Source organism: Actinia tenebrosa, unplaced genomic scaffold, assembly GCF_029948245.1.
Source record: "Actinia tenebrosa isolate PJP-AT-01 unplaced genomic scaffold, QUT_ActTen_1.0 PGA_scaffold0__85_contigs__length_37466705, whole genome shotgun sequence".
Classification (NCBI taxonomy): Eukaryota; Metazoa; Cnidaria; class Anthozoa; order Actiniaria; family Actiniidae; genus Actinia; species Actinia tenebrosa.
The window spans coordinates 9,889,188-9,909,577 of record NW_028292569.1 but is presented as its reverse complement, the minus strand read 5'-3'; the positions used below and the strand labels follow the sequence as shown (position 1 = coordinate 9,909,577).

General features: G+C 45.0%; 2 protein-coding genes across 2 annotated transcripts; both read right to left on the bottom strand.

Annotated features, from left to right (window-relative positions):
• Nucleotides 1-13,565: 13,565 nt before the first annotated feature.
• Nucleotides 13,566-16,091, bottom strand: LOC116295970 (uncharacterized). The gene is made up of 5 exons (XM_031703932.2): nt 15,897-16,091; nt 14,702-14,771; nt 14,265-14,327; nt 13,741-13,893; nt 13,566-13,645 (listed from the first exon to the last, which is right to left on the bottom strand). Exons 1-5 carry the CDS (start codon nt 16,089-16,091, stop codon nt 13,566-13,568), a joined length of 561 nt encoding a protein of 186 aa, XP_031559792.2.
• Nucleotides 16,092-18,036: 1,945 nt separating this feature from the next.
• Nucleotides 18,037-20,150, bottom strand: LOC116295978 (cyclin-dependent kinases regulatory subunit). Its single transcript, XM_031703939.1, has 3 exons — nt 19,864-20,150; nt 19,289-19,416; nt 18,037-18,260 (listed from the first exon to the last, which is right to left on the bottom strand). Exons 1-3 carry the CDS (start codon nt 19,926-19,928, stop codon nt 18,211-18,213), a joined length of 243 nt encoding a protein of 80 aa, XP_031559799.1. The 5' UTR covers nt 19,929-20,150; the 3' UTR covers nt 18,037-18,210.
• Between the last annotated feature and the right edge of the window lie 240 nt (nt 20,151-20,390).

The following is a 20,390-nucleotide window of genomic DNA, read 5'->3' as shown; positions in this document are numbered from 1 at the left end:
CGTCAGCATCAAAGTTGTCGTAGCGCTGCGTTAGCTCTTGCATTGCCCACTCTACGGTTTCCCGCGCGGCTGCTTCGTCTGTGTTTTGAAGTTCCAAGTACTCGGGGACGGGGCTGCCGCGGTTCCTTGATTGCCACATGCGATTCAAGGCTGCCTTGAAGCTTTTCCACCTATTGCCATACTTGCTTATCAAGGCCATGTCGTAAAGCAAAGGCTTTGCCCCCGCGTTTTTAGTCCATTCATCAAATTCTTCATCGTTAATATCGACTTGGCCTTCTTCGGTAAGGGGGTCAAAATCCGTTCCTTCTACTTCCATTATATATGATAAGCTCAAAGTTAAATCCCAACGTATTACCTAAGCAGGTTGGCGGGCTGAAAGCGGAACGCACCTTTCACCGGGTCACATTCACACCTTCTAGCGCTAAGCCAGGGGAAACCCTGTACGTAGGCGTGCCCCGCCTAACGGATAACCTAGTCTTAGTTCCTGGCACCTTGGCTTTGAGGTTTGACCTAGCGGTGCAGTCAAGCCCCACAGATGAAAGGATTATCGTTAACAACGTGGGCCGCAACATCGTTTCTAAGATGCGCGTAAAGTTCGCCGGGGAATCCTTGCTGGACTTAAATAGGTACGATCTGTATACCACGTACAAAGACTTATGGTTAACAGCATTTGACCGCGCGCAAAGGATAGAACAAGGAATTGGTAGTGTCATTCTACGTAAGGTTCGCACACCTACGAAAACGCAACCTACTGACGGCAGCGGAGAAACCGCAGTGGCAGACGCAAAGCGAATAAAGACCGCCTATGGTAGCAAGTATGTCATACCACTGGACTTTGAAGTAATCACGAATCACGGTGTGTATTACCCAAGACAGTTATCCGAGCTACAGTTTGAAGTAACTTTAGCAGATGCTAATAACATTATTGGTGGGCTAAGCACTGCACTTACCACAACAACCCCATACTCTATTACCAACTTAGAATTACAGTACGAAACGGTGTACAGCGAAGAGCTGGCCCGTAGCGCTGGCATGGAGTACAGCTCTGGCAAGGCATTCCTTTACGACCACGTAGTGATGTATAAGACGTTCAGCTTCCTGGATAAGACGGATGAGGTTATCAACCAAAGCATTAACCTCCCGCGAAGAAGTCTCACGGGGTTAATGCTGGTGTTTGCCAAACCCTACGAGGCCGGTAAGCGCGACTCCGAGGCCTTTCACAACCCCAACATTACTAACGTGGGGGTCAACATAAACGGCGTTCCAAACAAGGTCTACTCCCAGGGGATAAAGCCCGCAGACGTGTACAGAGAGGCCATGCGCAAGTTTGGCGACCAAATTAGCCCCGAGGAATTCTTTAAGGATAAATATGCGCTGTGGATTGATATGCGCACCATTAACGACGAAGACCTACATGGTCAAGGCCTCCGTCTAGTAAATACGCAGGATGGCATAACATTGGAGATCAAACGCACCAAGAATGCCTCCGCGGGCGACGGTGATAAAATAAACTGCTACGTCTTCGTCGTGTCTGACGCGCAGTTAAGCGTAGAAATGAACCAATTGAAAAGCGTTGCCTACTAGGACGGCTGAGGAATGAAGTCGTCAATGTTAAAATATTTCTTGAATATACAATGCTTCGCGTATTTGAAAGCAACGGTACGAAACTGCAAGTCGTGCAAGGCGATAAATTGTACTTCAAAGCAAAGGAAGTAGCGGCCGCATTGGGCTACGAACGCCCAAAAGATGCAATTAAGGTGCACGTTCGCGATAAATACAAGGTAAGGCTTAGCGAACTTAGAATGGAGGTGAATCGCCTCCCTTCCAATTCACACCCACATTCCCTGTATGTGAACGAATCCGGATTGTATCAGTTGATATTCTCCTCGAAGATGGCAAAGGCAGAAGAATTCCAAGATTGGGTCCTCGAAGAAGTCCTACCCGCGTTGAGAAAGACGGGTAAATATGCGATGGACAAACGCTTCGACAGCCCGAATAAATTAGTTTTTAAGATAGAAAATGAAGCTGACCTGCATGCAAAGGTAGTCGATTACATGCGTAGGTTTTACCCTGAATTCATCATAGCGCCGGGTCTTGGCGAGCTGCAGGATTCTGACAGCAAGCGCATAACATGCTGGCGAAAAGGCTACCAAGCCGGCCAGCCAGACCTTTTAATCCTTAACGCCCACAAGAAATACCGCGGGTTGTGTATTGAGTTGAAAACCCCAAAAGGAAACGGCGTCTTATCCGCGAAGCAATCTAAGAAAATCTCGCAGCTTGATGTAAATGGTTACCTAACGATGGTTAGCAACGATTACGACGTCATCTGTCGTGCCCTCATGGATTATGCGGACGGCATTCGTATTCCCTGTAAGGGCTGTGTAAAGCGGTTCAAATCCTACGACACTTTGAAAACGCACCTAAAGATATTCCATAGGTATAATGAAGCTCAGCTTGACTCACTGGCGTGATCTTGTCCACGGTAAAGCATACGAAATAAAAAATTACGTCGTCTTCGAAGACATCGACCGTTTACGGTTAGTCCTCAAAGACTTAGAAGGCAAGGAATATTCCCTTTGGGCGCCGGATTGCGTGCGGTACGTAATTCAGGGCGAGGAATTCACCCACTTACGCAGCTATGGTAAGGTAAATGGCCGATGGAAGTTTGACATTGAAAGAAGAGTCACTCCATCTCCTCTTTGTAGTTAAGCGCCCGCTGCGCTTTAGGATCCGCGGAGCACCAATGCCCCACAAAGGATCCTTCGGAGAATACCCTGTCGCAATGAAGGCAGGTGTATTTTTTACGCGGCTTACGAGGGGTAATGCAGTCGGCAGGTAGTTCGCAAGTAATACAGTCCATATATTGAAAGGGTAATTAGAATGCCTCCCAGAAAGGCAGCTGCGTAGGCTAGCATATACCTTTGAGAGGGGTTCTTATCTTTATTTATTATTATTAGATTATGCAAGCGCCCTTAAAAGGGGTCTTTATTTTTATTTATTATTATTAAATATCCTTAATTCATTATTATCGAATATCCTTAATAATAATAAATAAAAATAAGAATGGGATTTGAGACTCTTTGCACAAACCCTATCTTACTATCTTAGGTCCTTTCTAACTTCTACGGGCTTTCCTTGCCGCCTCATTGCCGGCATGCCAGGCCTCAAAGCGATCTAAGTACTCCTTGAAACCGCCTTGGCCGTCGTAGAGGCACTGCCAAACATGTTGGTCACTTCTTTGACAGCCGCAGCGCTCACAAGTTGCCTCCCAATATTCTCTATCCTCCCACCTTACGCCTTCGACGCAGTCAAACTCCGCAAAGCGCTGGTCAATTTCCTTCTTCCGGCGCGTTAACTTCCTTTGGGTTTCCTTTGGGCAACATCGTGCGGCAACGTCGCCGTGCTCCTCACAGGCTACGCTCAGTAGGTCGTAATTACCGCGGCACCGATGTCGATGCCATTCATCGTTCTTGTCCTCCTCGCATCGCTCACATACGTTCTTTAGGCAAACGCGGTTATCAACGTGGTAATCCAACATTTGCGCGCTGCTAAAGAGTCGATTACACTCCTTACAACGCCTTTCGCGTGCCTTCTTAGCGCACACCTTTTTTTCAACGTGGTATTTTAACATTTGCTTCGAGCTGAACTCCTTGTTGCAGTGCACGCACTCCATATATAATAAGGATTTAATAGCCCTTATATGGGATACCGCATGAAGTCCTTAACGGCCAGAAACTATTTCAAAGAGTGTCTCAGAATGTTGACAATAAGGTTAAATCTTTGTTAAGGATGCCTGGAAAGCCCGTAATGGTTAGTAGGCGGCTTAAAATAGTAAAGTAGGGTTTGCGCAAAGAGTCTCAAATCCCATTCTTATTTATATTTATTATTATTAAGAATAATTAAGGATATTTAATAATAATAAATAAAAATAAGGACCCCCTTTAAAGGGCGCTTGCAGGATTCAAAATAGTAAAGCTAAGACACTCTTTGGAATAGTTTCCAGGCATCCTTAACAAAGATTTAACCTAAACGTCAACATTCTGAGACACTCTTTGAAATAGTTTCCGGGCATCCTTAACAAAGATTTAACCTTATTGTTAACATTCTACGGGGGATATCGCATGAAGTCCTTAACGGACTCCTTAGCCCACGTTGCCATCGTCAGCAGGGCACCAAACCTTTCCGCGCGCTTCAGACCACACATTTCATCGTACAACTCCTGCACGCGCTCTTTTAACCGGTCTATCTCCTCCCTTTGCATTTCTATGGTGTCTCTTTTATCTTTTGCGTCGGCGACAATTCTTTGCACTGCTTCCACTGGCTCCATATATATCAGGGAACAAGTTCCCTTCGAAAGAAGGGATATAAATGAACCCAGATCACATGCCTTGTAACGCTCTGATAGTAGGACCCACCGGCTGCGGAAAGACCCAGTTCGTCGTGGAGCAGCTATTAGGACCCTTTAGATACCGCTTCGACTACATCGTGCTATTATGCCCCACCTACGTGAATAACCGCACCTGGGAAGGCATAGGAGTGAAAGATGACGACTTCTTCGTAGATATCTTAGACCCTAACGAGTTATCCAGCCATTTGAAGTTCTGGCATAAGCAATTCCCTAAAGATACGCAGACGCTCCTCATATTGGATGACATTGCCTGCGGGGACGACGTAAAAAGACGCACCTCCGAGCTCGTTAAACTCGCCTTCAGCGGTAGGCATGACAATATCAGCGTTTGGTTGCTTTCCCAGCAGCTTACCAGTGTCTCTAAGCCCTTCAGGGAAAACATAGGCTCTCTCGTAGTATTTTATACTCCAAGTAAGTCTGACCTGGAAACCATCTTAAGCGACTACGGCGGTGAGATATCCAAGGAACAGTTACACGAATACATGCGGCATTTAAAAACGCACCAACATTCCAAGATGATCTTCTCTTTGAGGTTTCCCTACACGGTTGGAATCTATGATTCCTAATGTATATGGACATTGAGCAGCTCTTAGATGAAGTCCCCACGCAGTTAGACGAAAGTAACCTTAAGGAACAACTCAACATCCTTGTGTCTTCGGGGAAGTGTAAAGAAATGATAGGCAAGGAACTTACCCATGAGCAAGTTAATAAGTTGTCGGAAGAGGAAGTCAAGAAGTTCCATAAGAGGTACGAGGCCGCCCTTGCAAGTAAGACCACGGACGCCGTAGCAGACTCAGCCATTAAGCTGGCCACCAAGCTTCTCGGACTTGCGCTGCCCATAGACGACGTGGAACAACTGCGGAAGGACATAAGCGAGGACTATGTCATATCCCAAGAACTTAAGATAACCTGCGGGTGGTTGTCTTTGAAGTGCGGTAAGTTAATGGCAGTCGCCTCTGCGGCACTTCACGTAGCTCAGCATGTCGACTTGAAGGAGGTACTAGGTTCCTTTGGAACATCTTGGAAGGACTTCAAGAAGGATAGAGAAGTCGAAAAGGTCTTCCAGGCAGCACTTGCTGAGGTACCTGATCAAGTCGCCTCAAGTACTTAGTCAAGTCGTTGTCAAGTCATTGCCAAGTCATTGTCAAGTCGTTGTCAAGTCACCTCAAGTACTTAGTCAAGTCGTTGTCAAGTCATTGCCAAGTCATTGTCAAGTCGTCATCAAGTTACTTGTCAAGTCCTTCAAGTCCCTTAATATAAGATGAGTGGCACCGAAGAACAACCACCCGTAGAAGATACCAAGATTACCAAGGCTAAATCTCCAGGCAGAGTCGCTGCCGGAAAGAAGCTCGCGGAGATGAATAAAAAGAACAAGGCAAAAAAAGGAGGAAAAGGTGGAGGAAAAAGAAGAGGAATCCTTTTGGAATCCTGGGTACGTCATCGGCGCGTTAGGAGTCGCTATAGCAGCAGGCAGCCTTTACTTACAATGGCGGGCAGCAAAGCCAAAAGTAGAACCACCAACATATCACGCACCTGTGGAGCCGGCTGTTAGAAAAAGTAAGATCCCTGAAATGGAGTAAATTTATCACCCGCGGCGACCTAGATTTTCCTTCTCGCTTTGTAATATAATGTCAACCGCGTTATTGAAAACTGTTGAAGAAGCAGCTATCATTACTTCCATCGTTGCGGGTATTGGTTGGGTAGGTAAGAAAGTGCTCAAAGAAGACTTTACTGAAGACCCAAGCAAGAGCTTCGCTAATTTTGCTAAGATGACCGCTGCCGTAGGCGGGGCTATCATGGCAAAGAATTACCTACAGAAGGAAAAGTACCTGCCAACGACGTAACTCGTGAAAATCCCTGTGATTTTCTAATATATAATGGCTAGCGTGGTCGCAGGTGGAGTTATTGCAGCTTTAGCATTCACTGGAGCTAATTATGGTGGTCAGTATTTGGATAGATTAGTCAGAGGTGATCGCAGCGGAGATTTAGCCGCCGAAAGGAAGAGACACGACTTAGCGCTGGAGAAATATCAGCGAGACGTGGCGGCTTGGAATGAAAAAAGACAAGCTTACAGGGATTGGTTGGACAAGAACTACCAAGACAAGATGCAGGCGGATAAGAACTTCGAAAATACAGACTACGCCTTTAAGCTTTATGCGCAGGCGCACCCCGCGGCATTAACGGGGTTAAGAAAGCCTCAGTTCAAGAATTACTACCAGCCTTCTAGGAAACAAAAAGACAATGAATTGGTCTTTGTAGGAGTCGCAGGGCTGGCGGGAGGCGTAGCTTTGGCGTATCTAATATAATGATCGTCTTTTTGGAAAGCGACAAGAATAACTTTACCACTTATCTGAATCCCCCCATCAAAGCCCATAAGGTTAGGCTGGTTAGTTGTTCTTTGTACAATTCTTGGTATAATTTAGTCAATGCCTTGATCACTGAGCATAAAGGCGGCGGCAATTATCAAGGCGTATTGCTGCCCGATGGACATTACACGCCAATCACCCTTGCTAAGGAATTAGCAAAACACGGTTATACGCTCACCACAGGATTGCCGCACGAAATGACCTTCAAACATAATATGCCAAACTATTCAGTAACTTTTGGAAAGTCTGACCCATTGGGATCTTTATTATGTGCCTCGGGCAAGACAATTACCGACACAGCCATACCTGTGAAATGGAAAGTCGCATCCTCTTACGAAGTCTATTGCGACTTGGTCCATAGTTACAACAATGGAGAAAAGTCTTCTCTTATGTCCAAGTTTCTGCCCAAAGGTAATCCATTTGACCTGGTAGAATACACTCCCATTTCTTTAAGCTATGACTTGTCTAATTTGGTAGAAAGCTTAAACATCACCATTAAAGTGGACGGAAAGAAGGTGGATTTCAACGGGCGAAAGATCAATCTTGTTTTGGAATTCATATAATGGGCCGCGTAGAGGACAAACTCAAGAGAATTTACTATGGGCCTGAAGGCTATTGGAAAGGAGCGTCGGCTATTAAGAAACTCGCGACCGCGGCCAGGGTATCAGAAGAAACGGCTAAAAACTGGTTGAAAAAGCAAACCATCTGGCAGATTTATCTTCCCGTGCCTAAGTACATTCCCAGGCCCAGCTTTACCGTAAATACCCCTAATGAAGTTCATCAGGTGGATTTGCTTTTCTTACCGCACGACAAGGTGAGAAGAAAGACCTATAGGTACGCTTTGACCGTAGTTGATATCGCAAGCAGATACAAGGACGCCGAACCCATAACCAGCAAGGATTCTGGGGAAGTCGCAGAAGCCCTAGGTAGGATTTATAAGCGCGTCTTGAAATGGCCCAAGCTGCTGCAAGTGGATGCGGGGACGGAGTTCATGGGCGTGGTTACCAAAACATTGAAAGACCACGACACTAAGATTAGGAGAGCTGAAGCTGAGTATCACAGGGGTCAGAGCATCGTCGAAAGATTCAATAAGACCTTGGCCGAGCGCCTCTTTGGGTATCAGTATTGGAAAGAGCTGGAAGATCCCTCCAAGCGCAACAGGGAATGGACTCAGAGGCTCCCCCAGGTCGTCGCGGCTTTAAATAACGAGGCGGCCAGGGCTACGGGAATGAAACCCAAGGATGCCATAAAAAAGAAACACGTGGAACACAAGTCCTACGTCAGAAGTTCGAGGGCGGTCGGACTGAAGGAAAAAAAGCTACCCCGCGACATAGTGGTCAGATACCTCTATCAGCCGGGGGAACTCGAAGGTGGCAGTAAGAGAGCCACGGATCCTAACTGGTCTTTGGAAACGTATGAGATTTCGAAGTCCGTCACCAAGGAAGGGCAACCCGTGTTGTATTACCTAAATGGCCCAAGTCGTGGATTTGTCAAGGAAGAGCTGCTCATAGTCCCCAAAGACTCAGAGTAGTGCTAGCTGCCCTTCAAAGTAGCGCAGCACCACGCGCCCGATTGCACTCTAGGCATGTCAGTCTTACGTTACCTCTGCAATGGCCGCGCTTGTTGTTGATACGATCCACGGAGAACTGTTGATCGTCATTCGGGTCAAACCTCCATAGTAGAGGTATGTTACACTTTGCGCAGCGGGCGCCTTTCTTATAGACGTCGTCCACGCATAGGTCAAACTTTATCCCCGCATAGCGGGGATCTTTGCTCTTTTCTTCGTCGTGGCGCTTGTAGCGAAGGAGTTTCTTAGCAATGTTCTCTTTGGCTACGTCTTCTGGGGTGCGGTCGTAACGCATTTGTGGCCCCCAGGCTCTTTTTAACTGTTTGGCATACTCCACACGACTTACGGCGGTGTAGATAAGGTTGCTCCAACACAGCCGCTGGTCTATGACCCATAAGGTTTCTTTTATGGTAAGCCCTTGCGCGCTGTGGACTGTCATGCAATAGCCCAAGCGCCAATCTGGATGGGAGGTAATTCTTTCTACTTTTTCTATGGGCACCCAGGCTTTATCGTGAGTTACGGCATTCTGCAGTTGGATGTCGGTACCAGGTACCCAGACGTCTCTTTTTTGCATGCGGGTGTCGTGGGGTTTATAACAAACGGGCACGGGATATGTAGGGAATCGCTCGCGGTGTATATTCAGCAGGTCTTTCTGTATGCGTGATTGTGCTGCGCGCTTGCTGCTCAACACCAAATCCTTTGGATGCCACGCGTGAAGGAAGTCCTCGTAGGACTTCGCTCGTACACGTTTGCGCAGTATCTTGTTTTGTTCCGCGTCACTAAGGCCCCGAAGTTCTGCTTTCAGGTTTCTTATTTGATCCTTACTGCGGTAGTCGGTGTTAATTTCTTCGGAGTGGTCTACCATTTCTTTTAACCATTCGTGGGGCATTTCTCCGGCTATTGGAGGAGGTTGGCATGGATCCCCAGCAAATATCACCTGGCATTTCCCACGGAGGAATTCTACGAACTCCTGCAGGATTTCTAAAGGAACGGTGCAAATCTCATCCCAAAGTATCACCGGGGGTATGTCGTGGATTGCTTCCGGCACCCACTTTTGACCATTCCAGCGGAAGAAGCTGTGGTACGTCTGCGCATCGTAACCCATCTCCGTTAATTCTCGCTCCAGACGATGCGTTGGTGTTAACACCTTTATCTTTGGAAATAGTTTCAAGACACGCGTAGTTTTACCACTGCCACCGGTTCCGTAGAGGTAAGAGAAGCGTTTGTAGGAAATGGGGTCCGTAACTAACGGTAATGGCTCTTCTGTGGGGGTAATGGCGCCTTTTGTGTGTCCACCATGATATTCCACACGTTCTCTCCAGGCCTTTATTTCTTCGTCTTTGACACGCCATTGACCACTTTCTGCAAGTTCGTCCTCTGTATAGAATTCCTGCATCTTTTCTAACACTTCTGGCTTTACATACAAAGAATCCGTGGCCACGCGTGGGATATCCTCTTTGTCAAACCGCAGCAGCATTGACAATAGATTAATGTGCGCATATGCTAACATGCTGGCCCGAAGATGGTAATATTGCGGGCGATGATCTTGGTAATAACACAGCGCATTCCATTGCCGTTCCCCTTGGCCTTCTATGAAATAATTCCACTTCTCTACGGACACCATGGTTCCTTGCTCATGCGCGCGTTTTATCAAGAAGCTCAACTCACCGTCGTCTGTTATCAAACGCCGTTGCATGTGTTTTTCTCCTTCCTTAGCGCCCTGTGTGAACTTTCCTATGACAACCCGCGCTGTGGGGTTGTGCTCTGGGAGCCATTGTGTGAAGGCGCTATGGCAAAGTATGGCTTCATGCGCTGTGTATGTGAGGAGTTTACGCTCTTCGAGAAACTTCAGCAGGGGCACGGGGATCCATTCTTTCTCCTGTAGATGTTTCCCGTACCACGCGTAAATTATTGGATGTAAGTCTTCTGCCAACTCCCATGTGGTTAGTCTGACGAATCCTGTTGCTGGTGCGTCGTATTTACAGTCTAACGCGACACGAAAGAATTGTGAGTCGGGATGCCCGTATCTATCGTAATACTCCTTACAATCCCCAAGGCCTTTAAAACTGGCAGGGTAGCAATGTTTCATATCCAGGGATACGTATTGATCTTCGTCGTACTCCATGTTCCACAGACCTCCATGGCCGTGTTCTACACAGGCTTTGGCTATGTCTCCGAATTCTTTTGGGGTGGGTTTCCAGCCGTTTCTTTTCTTTGCGGCCAGGAAGTCCAAACTGCGGGAGCTAAGGACCTCATCTGAAAAGTCCTCACCAAGGGTTTCGCAGGCGCTTTGGATGCGCTGGTGTTCGCTCTCGGGCCGGTAAAGAGTGCCGTCTTGCGTCATGAATTGATTTCCTTCCGAATCCATTAGCCATATGGAATTCTCGTGGATCAAATCTATGAGTGGTGACCCCTTGTAGACCTTTGTCTCCTTCTTTCTTGGAAACCTAAGTTCTCTCCATGCGTGCGCGTTGTGTTGATAGATAACAATAGGCGCTCCCCGGCCTCCATACTTTTTCGTCCCTTCGTAAATGAAACCGTCGGTGATGTCCTTCACGTGTATGCGGCGTTCTAAGGCAGTTTCTAACTTTTTGATGTTTTCGATGGAGCCTCCAGTTTTACGTGTAGAATGCTCCCATTTCCTGATGGCTTCTCTTCTTTTTGGCGTAAGCTTACCACCCCGAGAGGAATCCTCGAAAAACTCCCTAACCAGCTTCCCAACGCAGTTACCAGGATGTCGCATTGGTCGCAACTTCTTAACGTCCGGCTTCTTAATTTCGTATGCACCGTAGATGACCACGGTAACCGGGTAAGCGACCTCGTAGAAGAGCATGTCTATTCCCTCAAGTGCTCCCGGTCGTGTGTGCTTATTCAAAACGAACAGGTTCTGCTTACCAGACGCTCTGATAGGATTACGACCCTTTTCTATTATCCACTCACCGTCTAAGTACTTTACGAATGTCAACTCCAAACGGTAGTCACCGGCCGGCATTCTGTTGATTATCTTTTCAGCCATTTTGTGATTCATAGTTTTGTCTGTCTTTCCCTCCATAAATGTAGCGAAGACAAAGTCAGCGTCTGAGTTATCCATCACCTGATTTCCGAGCCTGCGCACAGTTTTGTTTTGAATGTCGTTGATGGTGGCCATGTATATCTAAGGAATATTTTAACCTCCGTTTGCGGTTCGACAACTAGCAGCAGTAAGGACACACCGCGGGAAATCCCGTAAATCTGCTGTACCCGTCTTCGTAAATCCGCGAGTTAAACCCGTATATCTTTGGCATCGATCGCGAGTCCCCCTTACTGCTGCTACTCAGTGAGAAAGATGACAAACCTCGGGGAGAAGGGTGACACACCTCGGGGAGAAGGATGTCACACATCAGGGAGAAGGATGACACAACTCAGGAAGAAGGGTGACACACCTCAGGGAGAAGGATGTCACACCTCAGGGAGAAGGATGACAAACCTCAGGGAGAAGGGTGACACACCTCAGGGAGAAGGATGTCACACCTCAGGGAGAAGGATGACACACCTCACGGAGAAGGATGTCACACCTCAGGGAGAAGGATGACACACCTCAGGGAGAAGGATGACACACCTCAGGGAGAAGGATGTCACACCTCAGGGAGAAGGATGACACACCTCAGTGAGAAGGGTGACACACCTCAGGGAGAAGGATGTCACACCTCAGGGAGAAGGATGACAAACCTCGGTGAGAAGGGTGACACACCTCAGGGAGAAGGATGTCACACCTCAGGGAGAAGGATGACAAACCTCAGGGAGAAGGATGTCACACCTCAGGGAGAAGGATGACACACCTCGGGGAGAAGGGTGACACACCTCAGTGAGAAGGATGACACACCTCAGGGAGAAGGGTGACACACCTCAGGGAGAAGGATGTCACACCTCAGGGAGAAGGATGACAAACCTCAGGGAGAAGGATGTCACACCACAGGGAGAAGGATGACACACCTCGGGGAGAAGGGTGACACACCTCAGTGAGAAGGATGACACACCTCAGGGAGAAGGATGACACACCTCGGGGAGAAGGGTGACACACCTCAGTGAGAAGGATGACACAACTCAGGAAGAAGGATGACACAACTCAGGAAGAAGGGTGACACACCTCAGGGAGAAGGATGTCACACCTCAGGGAGAAGGATGACAAACCTCAGTGAGAAGGGTGACACACCTCAGGGAGAAGGATGTCACACCTCAGGGAGAAGGATGACAAACCTCAGGGAGAAGGATGTCACACCTCAGGGAGAAGGATGACAAACCTCAGGGAGAAGGATGTCACACCTCAGGGAGAAGGATGACACACCTCAGGGAGAAGGATGACACACCTCAGGGAGAAGGATGTCACACCTCAGGGAGAAGGATGACAAACCTCAGGGAGAAGGATGTCACACCTCAGGGAGAAGGATGACACACCTCCGGGAGAAGGGTGACACACCTCAGTGAGAAGGATGACACACCTCAGGGAGAAGGATGACACACCTTGGGGAGAAGGGTGACACACCTCAGTGAGAAGGATGACACAACTCAGGAAGAAGGATGACACAACTCAGGAAGAAGGGTGACACACCTCAGGGAGAAGGATGTCACACCTCAGGGAGAAGGATGACAAACCTCAGTGAGAAGGGTGACACACCTCAGGGAGAAGGATGTCACACCTCAGGGAGAAGGATGACAAACCTCAGGGAGAAGGATGTCACACCTCAGGGAGAAGGATGACAAACCTCAGGGAGAAGGATGACACACCTCAGGGAGAAGGATGACACACCTCAGGGAGAAGGATGCCACACCTCAGGGAGAAGGATGCCACACCTCAGGGAGAAGGATGACACACCTCAGTGAGAAGGATGACACACCTCAGGGAGAAGGATGACACACCTCAGGGAGAAGGATGTCACACCTCAGGGAGAAGGATGACAAACCTCAGGGAGAAGGATGTCACACCTCAGGGAGAAGGATGACACACCTCAGGGAGAAGAATGGCACACCTCAGGGAGAAGGATGCCACACCTCAGGGAGAAGGATGCCACACCTCAGGGAGAAGGATGCCACACCTCAGGGAGAAGGATGCCACACCTCAGGGAGAAGGATGCCACACCTCAGGGAGAAGGATGACACACCTCAGGGAGAAGGATGACACACCTCAGGTAGAAGGATGTCACACCTCAGGGAGAAGGCACCTCGGGGGAATCTTATCGCATATAGTTTAAAGCATTTTTACCCGGATTCCTTGCTTGATATGTATTACATTGCTCCGTACGGGAACCCTTGGCAGTGCACGGGGCACTGTAAAATAAAAATATGAATTTAATCCTAAGCTTCTAATCTTTATTTTTGAGACGTTAGTAAAAAAAATAATGTGTTTAAGCAATAATACCTACCTAATCCAATAGTAAGGCCTTCGTCTGGTCGGTTATTGAAGCGCGTCGGTAGCCTTCGCTTACCCAATTTTGCTTTCATTGGAAACGAGTTCGGGTCTTGGAAACTGGAGCGTGAAGTTGATTCTAAACTGTAGTGTATGGTTGGCGGACCCTCTGTAAAAATAGGAGAACCATTATATAATATATACATGGATGATAATCTTGGGAAATTTCCACCATTGAAGAAAAAAGCTGAGTTCATATAACGACAACGTCACTGACACTCTAATGGTTTCTTCTATTTACTATAATTACAAACTAGCCTATCAAAAGGTTTTGCTTAAATAGTTTTTACGTGCTTAATTGACGTACGGAAGCCAAAAGGCTAGACGTATGGGGCTAAACGAATGTGTCAGTTGCGCATGCGTATTTATGAAAATGGAGTAAGCCTTACTAAATCCTAGTTTCCCGAAACCAAAGACAGCTTTAGAGGGCTAATTCCAAAAGGAATAAGAAAATAATTAAGAAAAACCTTCCGATCCTACCTCTGTCAGCTTCCCATGGCGATAAACTGATTGGAGGAGATTTACAGGAAAAATTTGTAAGTTCTGTGGTGGAAAATTACAAAGGTTATTTAGAATACCGTCATTTTTTCCCCTTTAGGTATAAAAAGTATCCGTGGCGGATCCAGGGATGGTGCCGTGGATTCCATCGAGCCCCCCTTTTGTAAGATCTTGTAATGGCAATCATGGGTTAGCCTTCGTGCCTCCAAACGTTTACTCGTAAAGTCCGTCGACAGAAAATTCCGGATGCAGCGCAGGCTATCATAGGTCGATCAATCATATTTTGTACGCTCAGTAGAATGACATTGGAGCCCCTCTCGTGAAGCTAGCCAATCTTTAAGCTTTTTCTGGGTGGCGGCCATTTTGAAACCTCCCTTTTTAAAAATAATGGATCTGCCTTGTCTGGGTATTTTTCTTACCTAGGTGACCTAGAAGATCTGGAAAGCGTGCCCTCGTGTTGCAGAAGTTGGGGTTCCAGATGGCATATGGCTAAAAAATACATTTTATTATAAGACTCTGGCAATAGAAAAGTAAATAGTTATATGTAGGTCAATTAAAAAAATAAGCTGGTAACGCCAAGAAGTGCATGAATGGATTATTTTCATGGTATCAATGGAAAGCCATTATTTTATAGAATGTTACGGTAAGTCGTACCATGTACACGCACATAGAGCTTTGGTATATGAATATTTGACTAAAGTACTAGTGCGGTTTTCGTATGACTGTGAAAAGCTCAGTGCCGTAAGCGTGACGTGCCGTTACTGTGATGCTTTCTAGAATTTTAATTGGCTGATTTTTTTCACACGCAATATGATTGGTCTAAAAGTGCCGTGATCTTGGCGTGACTGTGTCCGCGCCGTGTTTATGCCGTGTTCCAGGTATTTGATTGGATGGAGAGTAAATTCTCGTGCAATGTGATTTGTCTGGCGTATCCCTTGCTGTGTCACGACCGTGTTAGCGTGCCGTGAACTTTTCACAATTATACGAAAACTGCAATATATGGACTTGCAGCCGGTAACGTGCTATGATCGTTTCTGAATAACGTACAAGTGATCTCTCTTGCCGCGGGATTGGTTGAAAAATTTTATTGATACTTTCACAGCCATCTACACTATCTAATATAATCTATTAAGCTTTATGTGTTGTATCACAGTGTAAGACAATCACACGAAACTACGCGTCATCATCATTATCTTTGACTGTGTGGCACGTAGGGCTGACACCAAGGACTTCCCTTCAACTACGTGAAACTGCCCGAAAATCAAATTGGAACTTAGAAGTTGATCATGATTTTTGAGGAGGGAGAAAACCAGAGAAAAACACTCGAAGCACATGAGAGAATTGAACCAACAAACATCTCAACTCACTTACGAAATGAGACCGACAGGGCCGCATTGGCGAGAGGCGACGCATTAGCAGCGCTAGACTTTCGCAAAGTCCGCCGCCCCCTTTTTTGCGCTCGCAAGATTCTCGCTTCGCTCGAATCTAAAAAACCTCAGGAAACAAGAGAGGTCGACTTGGGGCAAGTCTATAGCAGCGCAATTAGCCACGTGCTTCCCATTGAACTATATACAGGCCATACTTTTCCCAACCAAAAAGAATCCACTTGCTCACCTGTGTGATAGAATGGAAACCAGGTTGAAAGCGAAGTCCCAGTGGTTGTGGATTGTGTCGTCTGGTCGGAGACAACACCCTGGCCTTGAGGTCACGTGGTACAGTAGGGACGGGAGCATAGTCTATCAGGGAGATAGACTTGGATCGTTTGCTCCTGGAGCGCTTTTTGGACAGCTTGGTGTCCTCCGCGCTCATCATCTGCTGTCGTCACATTCCATTTCTAAATAATTAGAGCACTGTTTATGACGTCATATGAGCACTTACGTGACGCGCTGTCGTTATTGTGACGTCATGATATCAAAAGATACTAGACGTCATGAGATCGAGCGCTTAAGTGATGCGCTATCGTTATCGTGACGTCATGATAAGAAAAGATGCCGGCGGCATCACCCGGGTTTCCATTGGCTACTTTTTCCAAGGCTGAACGGATCAAATTCTCATTATCTTTGTCAGCCATCACTTGAGCAAGCTGGGTTGAAGGCTTCACGAACCAAAAAATGATGTACACTCCTTCGTCGGTGGTTTAATGAGAGTGATTAATTCATGGCGTCCTTCCCCTTTTGTATTAGTATAAAGCCCGTGAGAATACGTCAATTCCTCTGGGATATAATTTACATATTCAAGTTGACTATGAATAGACAGCTGATCCTAGGGAAAATGTTACACAATCAGAATTGAGAAAATTTGCAAAACTGAGATGTCACTTTTCCTCTTAACATTATAGATTTCCAGGCCACAAAATGAAAAAAGTGATAACGTGTTGCTAATTCTTCGATTGCACGTTACGTCATCGCGGCCATGTTGGTGCCATTTTACAAAAGATTTCTCGTTAGCATCCATTGTTAACGGCACCACAATGGCCGCCATGCTTTTGTCTTTTCACTCTCTTGGGAATGCTTGCAACCCATCAATAATAGTTTGATTACAGCAACATAATGACTAATGAGTTTTACATTTTTATTGAATGGTGGGCGGGTTTTTATTTTTCACCTGTCATTTTTCAAAGTCTACATGACACCCAAGTTTTGCAGTGACGTCATCTCTACGTCACTATTTCAGATCATCAGGGCCCTGGATAGCGCTATCCAACGAATAAATTTATTGGATAACAGCATCGACTTATCCACTGGATAAGGATTTATCCGCCGGATAGCGCTATCCAAGTTTCGTACAACCGGGCCCTGGAGATAATAATAAAAATACATTGATATATATATATAACGCAATTTAGCATATATGATTTTAAGATGGAATGAAATTTTTTTAAAAAGCTTTAGATACTGTGCGTCTGTAATTCAAAATTCGACATTTCTGACAAAGTTCGCCTTTGAAAACATCAAAGGAGCGTTTGTGTCGCACGGTTGTGACGTCATAATCAGAAAAACGGAGTTATCTTTATAAAAGACAAAGTTTTACATGGTTTGGTTTCTTAAGACTGAAGTGCATGGGCTTCAAGATTTCCATCTTTCTATCATACACTGATCGAATTGGCTTTCTTCGAGGTACTCGAAGGGCATAGCTTCCCAGTAACCGGTTTTTTCAACTGTACTGTAGTGGATTACTAATTAATGTTTTTAGCCTATGTTGTTTCCCATGTCCAAGTAATATTAAGAATATTGCATCAATATATTAGCATGTTCTTTGAATCGCTTAAAAATAAAAGAAATGTATATATTTCAGATTTTACCCTTTTTTTTGATCCAACAAAAGCCCCAGATCTCTAGTCTACAGGGGTCTACCCACCTCCCCTTTTGCTCCAATTTCTCAGTATTATTGGCTTAGTAAGCCACCCTCCTTTTCCTTGTACTCCTGGTAAGACCTGTAATAGTCACCTCTTTTAAATAATTCCTCGATACACCACTGAGTCTCTTTACTTTATGTCATACTGACACAATCTATTTGATTGACAGCTATTTCCTCAGAAATTAATTTAGAGTACTTTTTTGCGGCAGCCATGCTATTTATTCTCATGAGAATAAATCTCTTAACACACTTAAATATATTCTTCAGCACTTGAATGTGAGGCTACGGGTGGGAAGATCAATTGTGGGTCCAAGATTATACATTTTGTACCCTTTTACATCTCGTTGGTTGACTTTGGTGCTTAGCCACAAAGGTTGAATCCAGTGTGTAACAACTGTTAGAAAACTCTAAATATCATTTATTTCTCTCTGAATTTTGTACATATAAATATTATGCATAGACAATTTTCTTTAAAACTTCTTAAAACACTCGATGCTTTATAAAATAGCATAAAAATAGTACAAATGTTTCAAAGCTTTATAGTATTACTAGGAATTGCGACAAGACAACATCAAGCTGTGGTAGTTTGACGAGGTCTTCGGAAGAGTAGTATGTGGGGTTCTGAAATGAATGAATGAATATAAAGAAAATGTGAATATTTTCTTTTCAGTTTCAAAGTTAGTCACATATTTTTCACTGAAACTCCTTTCTCATAGCTCATTAATAATTCATGAGTAAACCAGCCAATCAATGGGCTATTTTTGGGTCACATGATGTTACTTAAAACCTGGTAAAGTGCTGTGGAATGCATTCAGTCTGGAGTAACTGGAACAAAATTAATTCAGTCCTAGTAACTGGAACAAAATTAATTCAGTCCTAGGACTGAATTAATTTTGTTCCAGTTACTCTAAGTCGAATAATTAATGAGATGAGAAGTCATTTCAAAGCCTCCAATATTGGACTGGACGGGACTTCAAGTCCGCATAATTAGTTCCAGTCCTCGGCTGTGCCTTGCACTGGAACTAATTGCTTTGACTTGAAATCCTGTCCAGTCCTCATTGTCGGCTTTGAAATATTACTTCACACCCTATACTCAGAGACATCAGACTCACGGGGTCTAAAGCTCCCATATAAGAGTTTTGGAGCCCCCTTACCACTTTTTAAGAGTAGTTTCAAATTTCCCTATTGCATTTTGCCTGTTTGATTACTTTGAACCACCACATTTTCATATTGTTCTGCTAACAATGGTACTCCCAGAGATGCATTCAGAATTTTTAAAAGGGCATTTTGTTACAGGGTACCTCGTGTTAATACCACAGGAAACCCATTAAAGGCAGCAATTGAATGGTAAAAAATGGCTAGTCATCTCCTCCCCCCCCCCCCCCCCCCCCCCCCACCACCCCCACCAACCTTGGTTCCTGCCCTGACCCTTTAATTCTTGTACCTTATAAATACTGATAAAAAAGGTACACTCAATATCCTCTCTTGCTTCAGGTATTTCTCAGTTACAGGTTTCGTTATCACATTATCAGCATCCATTGGGAAGGGGGGGGGGGGGGGGGGGGGAGATGGAGGAGGGAGAGAACCTCTGACACCAGCTAGGGTCACCATATGAAACACTTCCTTGGTTCAAAGATGTTTTTGAGTACCTGGTTCATGTATCAAATAATGTATCCATCCTGGAGACTGTTGCACTCCTAAATTCCTCCATTCACTTTCAGTCATTAGGTGGGTATTGGGTACGAGGTGCGCTAGGTCTCTGGGTAACATCACATGCCTGAAATTGAAGAATTATCAAAAATACTGAGAGTTAACTCAATGCAATGGCTGGAAACCAAACTCAAGACCTCAGAGATGAGTGCACTATTACTAAGGATCTGGACTGGGGAAAATTTAATATGAGTCTAACCGCAATCTCCATCCCACTTCTCAAAATCTTCCCCAAGGGAGGGGGGAGGGAGGGAGAGAGAGTGAAAGGGGACAAAAATGATAGATTATTCTACGTTGTGCCTGAAAAATTCCCTAAAATTAATTCAACTTAACCACTATTTCAGATTTTTAATCTTGAAACATAAATTTTAATAGTAAAAAAACAAACTTAATTTTGAAATGCTAAGCTTTAAAATCTCGGTAAACATCCAACATGGCGGATGGCTGAAAGATTTGTAGACTCTGACATCTTCTTCTATGAATAAATATTCTTCCTTAAGTGTATTTTTCTTACCTGTATTCGTACTTATCATCAAAATATTTCTCAGAATAAGATATCTGCTTGACATTAAGCGGCATATTTTTTCACCACAAACCTCTCTTCTTCACCCAGATGTGGTTCAATTAACCTTATCGATCTTCGTGGTAAAAAATATCCAGATTTCGAAAATTTAACGCTTAGAAAGCAACCACAAAGGCTTTCTTAATTATTATCGTTACCTTATTTAAAGTCTGGGTTTTAAAAATTAATTTCAAAGGATAAAATTTTGACGTTTTTTGGTGTTACTTTTTTTAGTTTCACTTTGATTTTTGCGCGGTTTGAAGCTGAAGTCCAATGCGGTCAGCTGTGACCATCACAAATATAGCTTAGGAGAATTAAACTAAGATCTCCCTCAAAATTATAAAACGAAAATTAAAATTAATATTTTATGAGTAAAAATAATGTAAACTCTACAAAGTTGTTTCGATATTAATATGCAATTGACTTTTGAGTTTTTCTTTCAGAAATTTTAAAGTAAGAGATTTTAAAATCCGTATTAT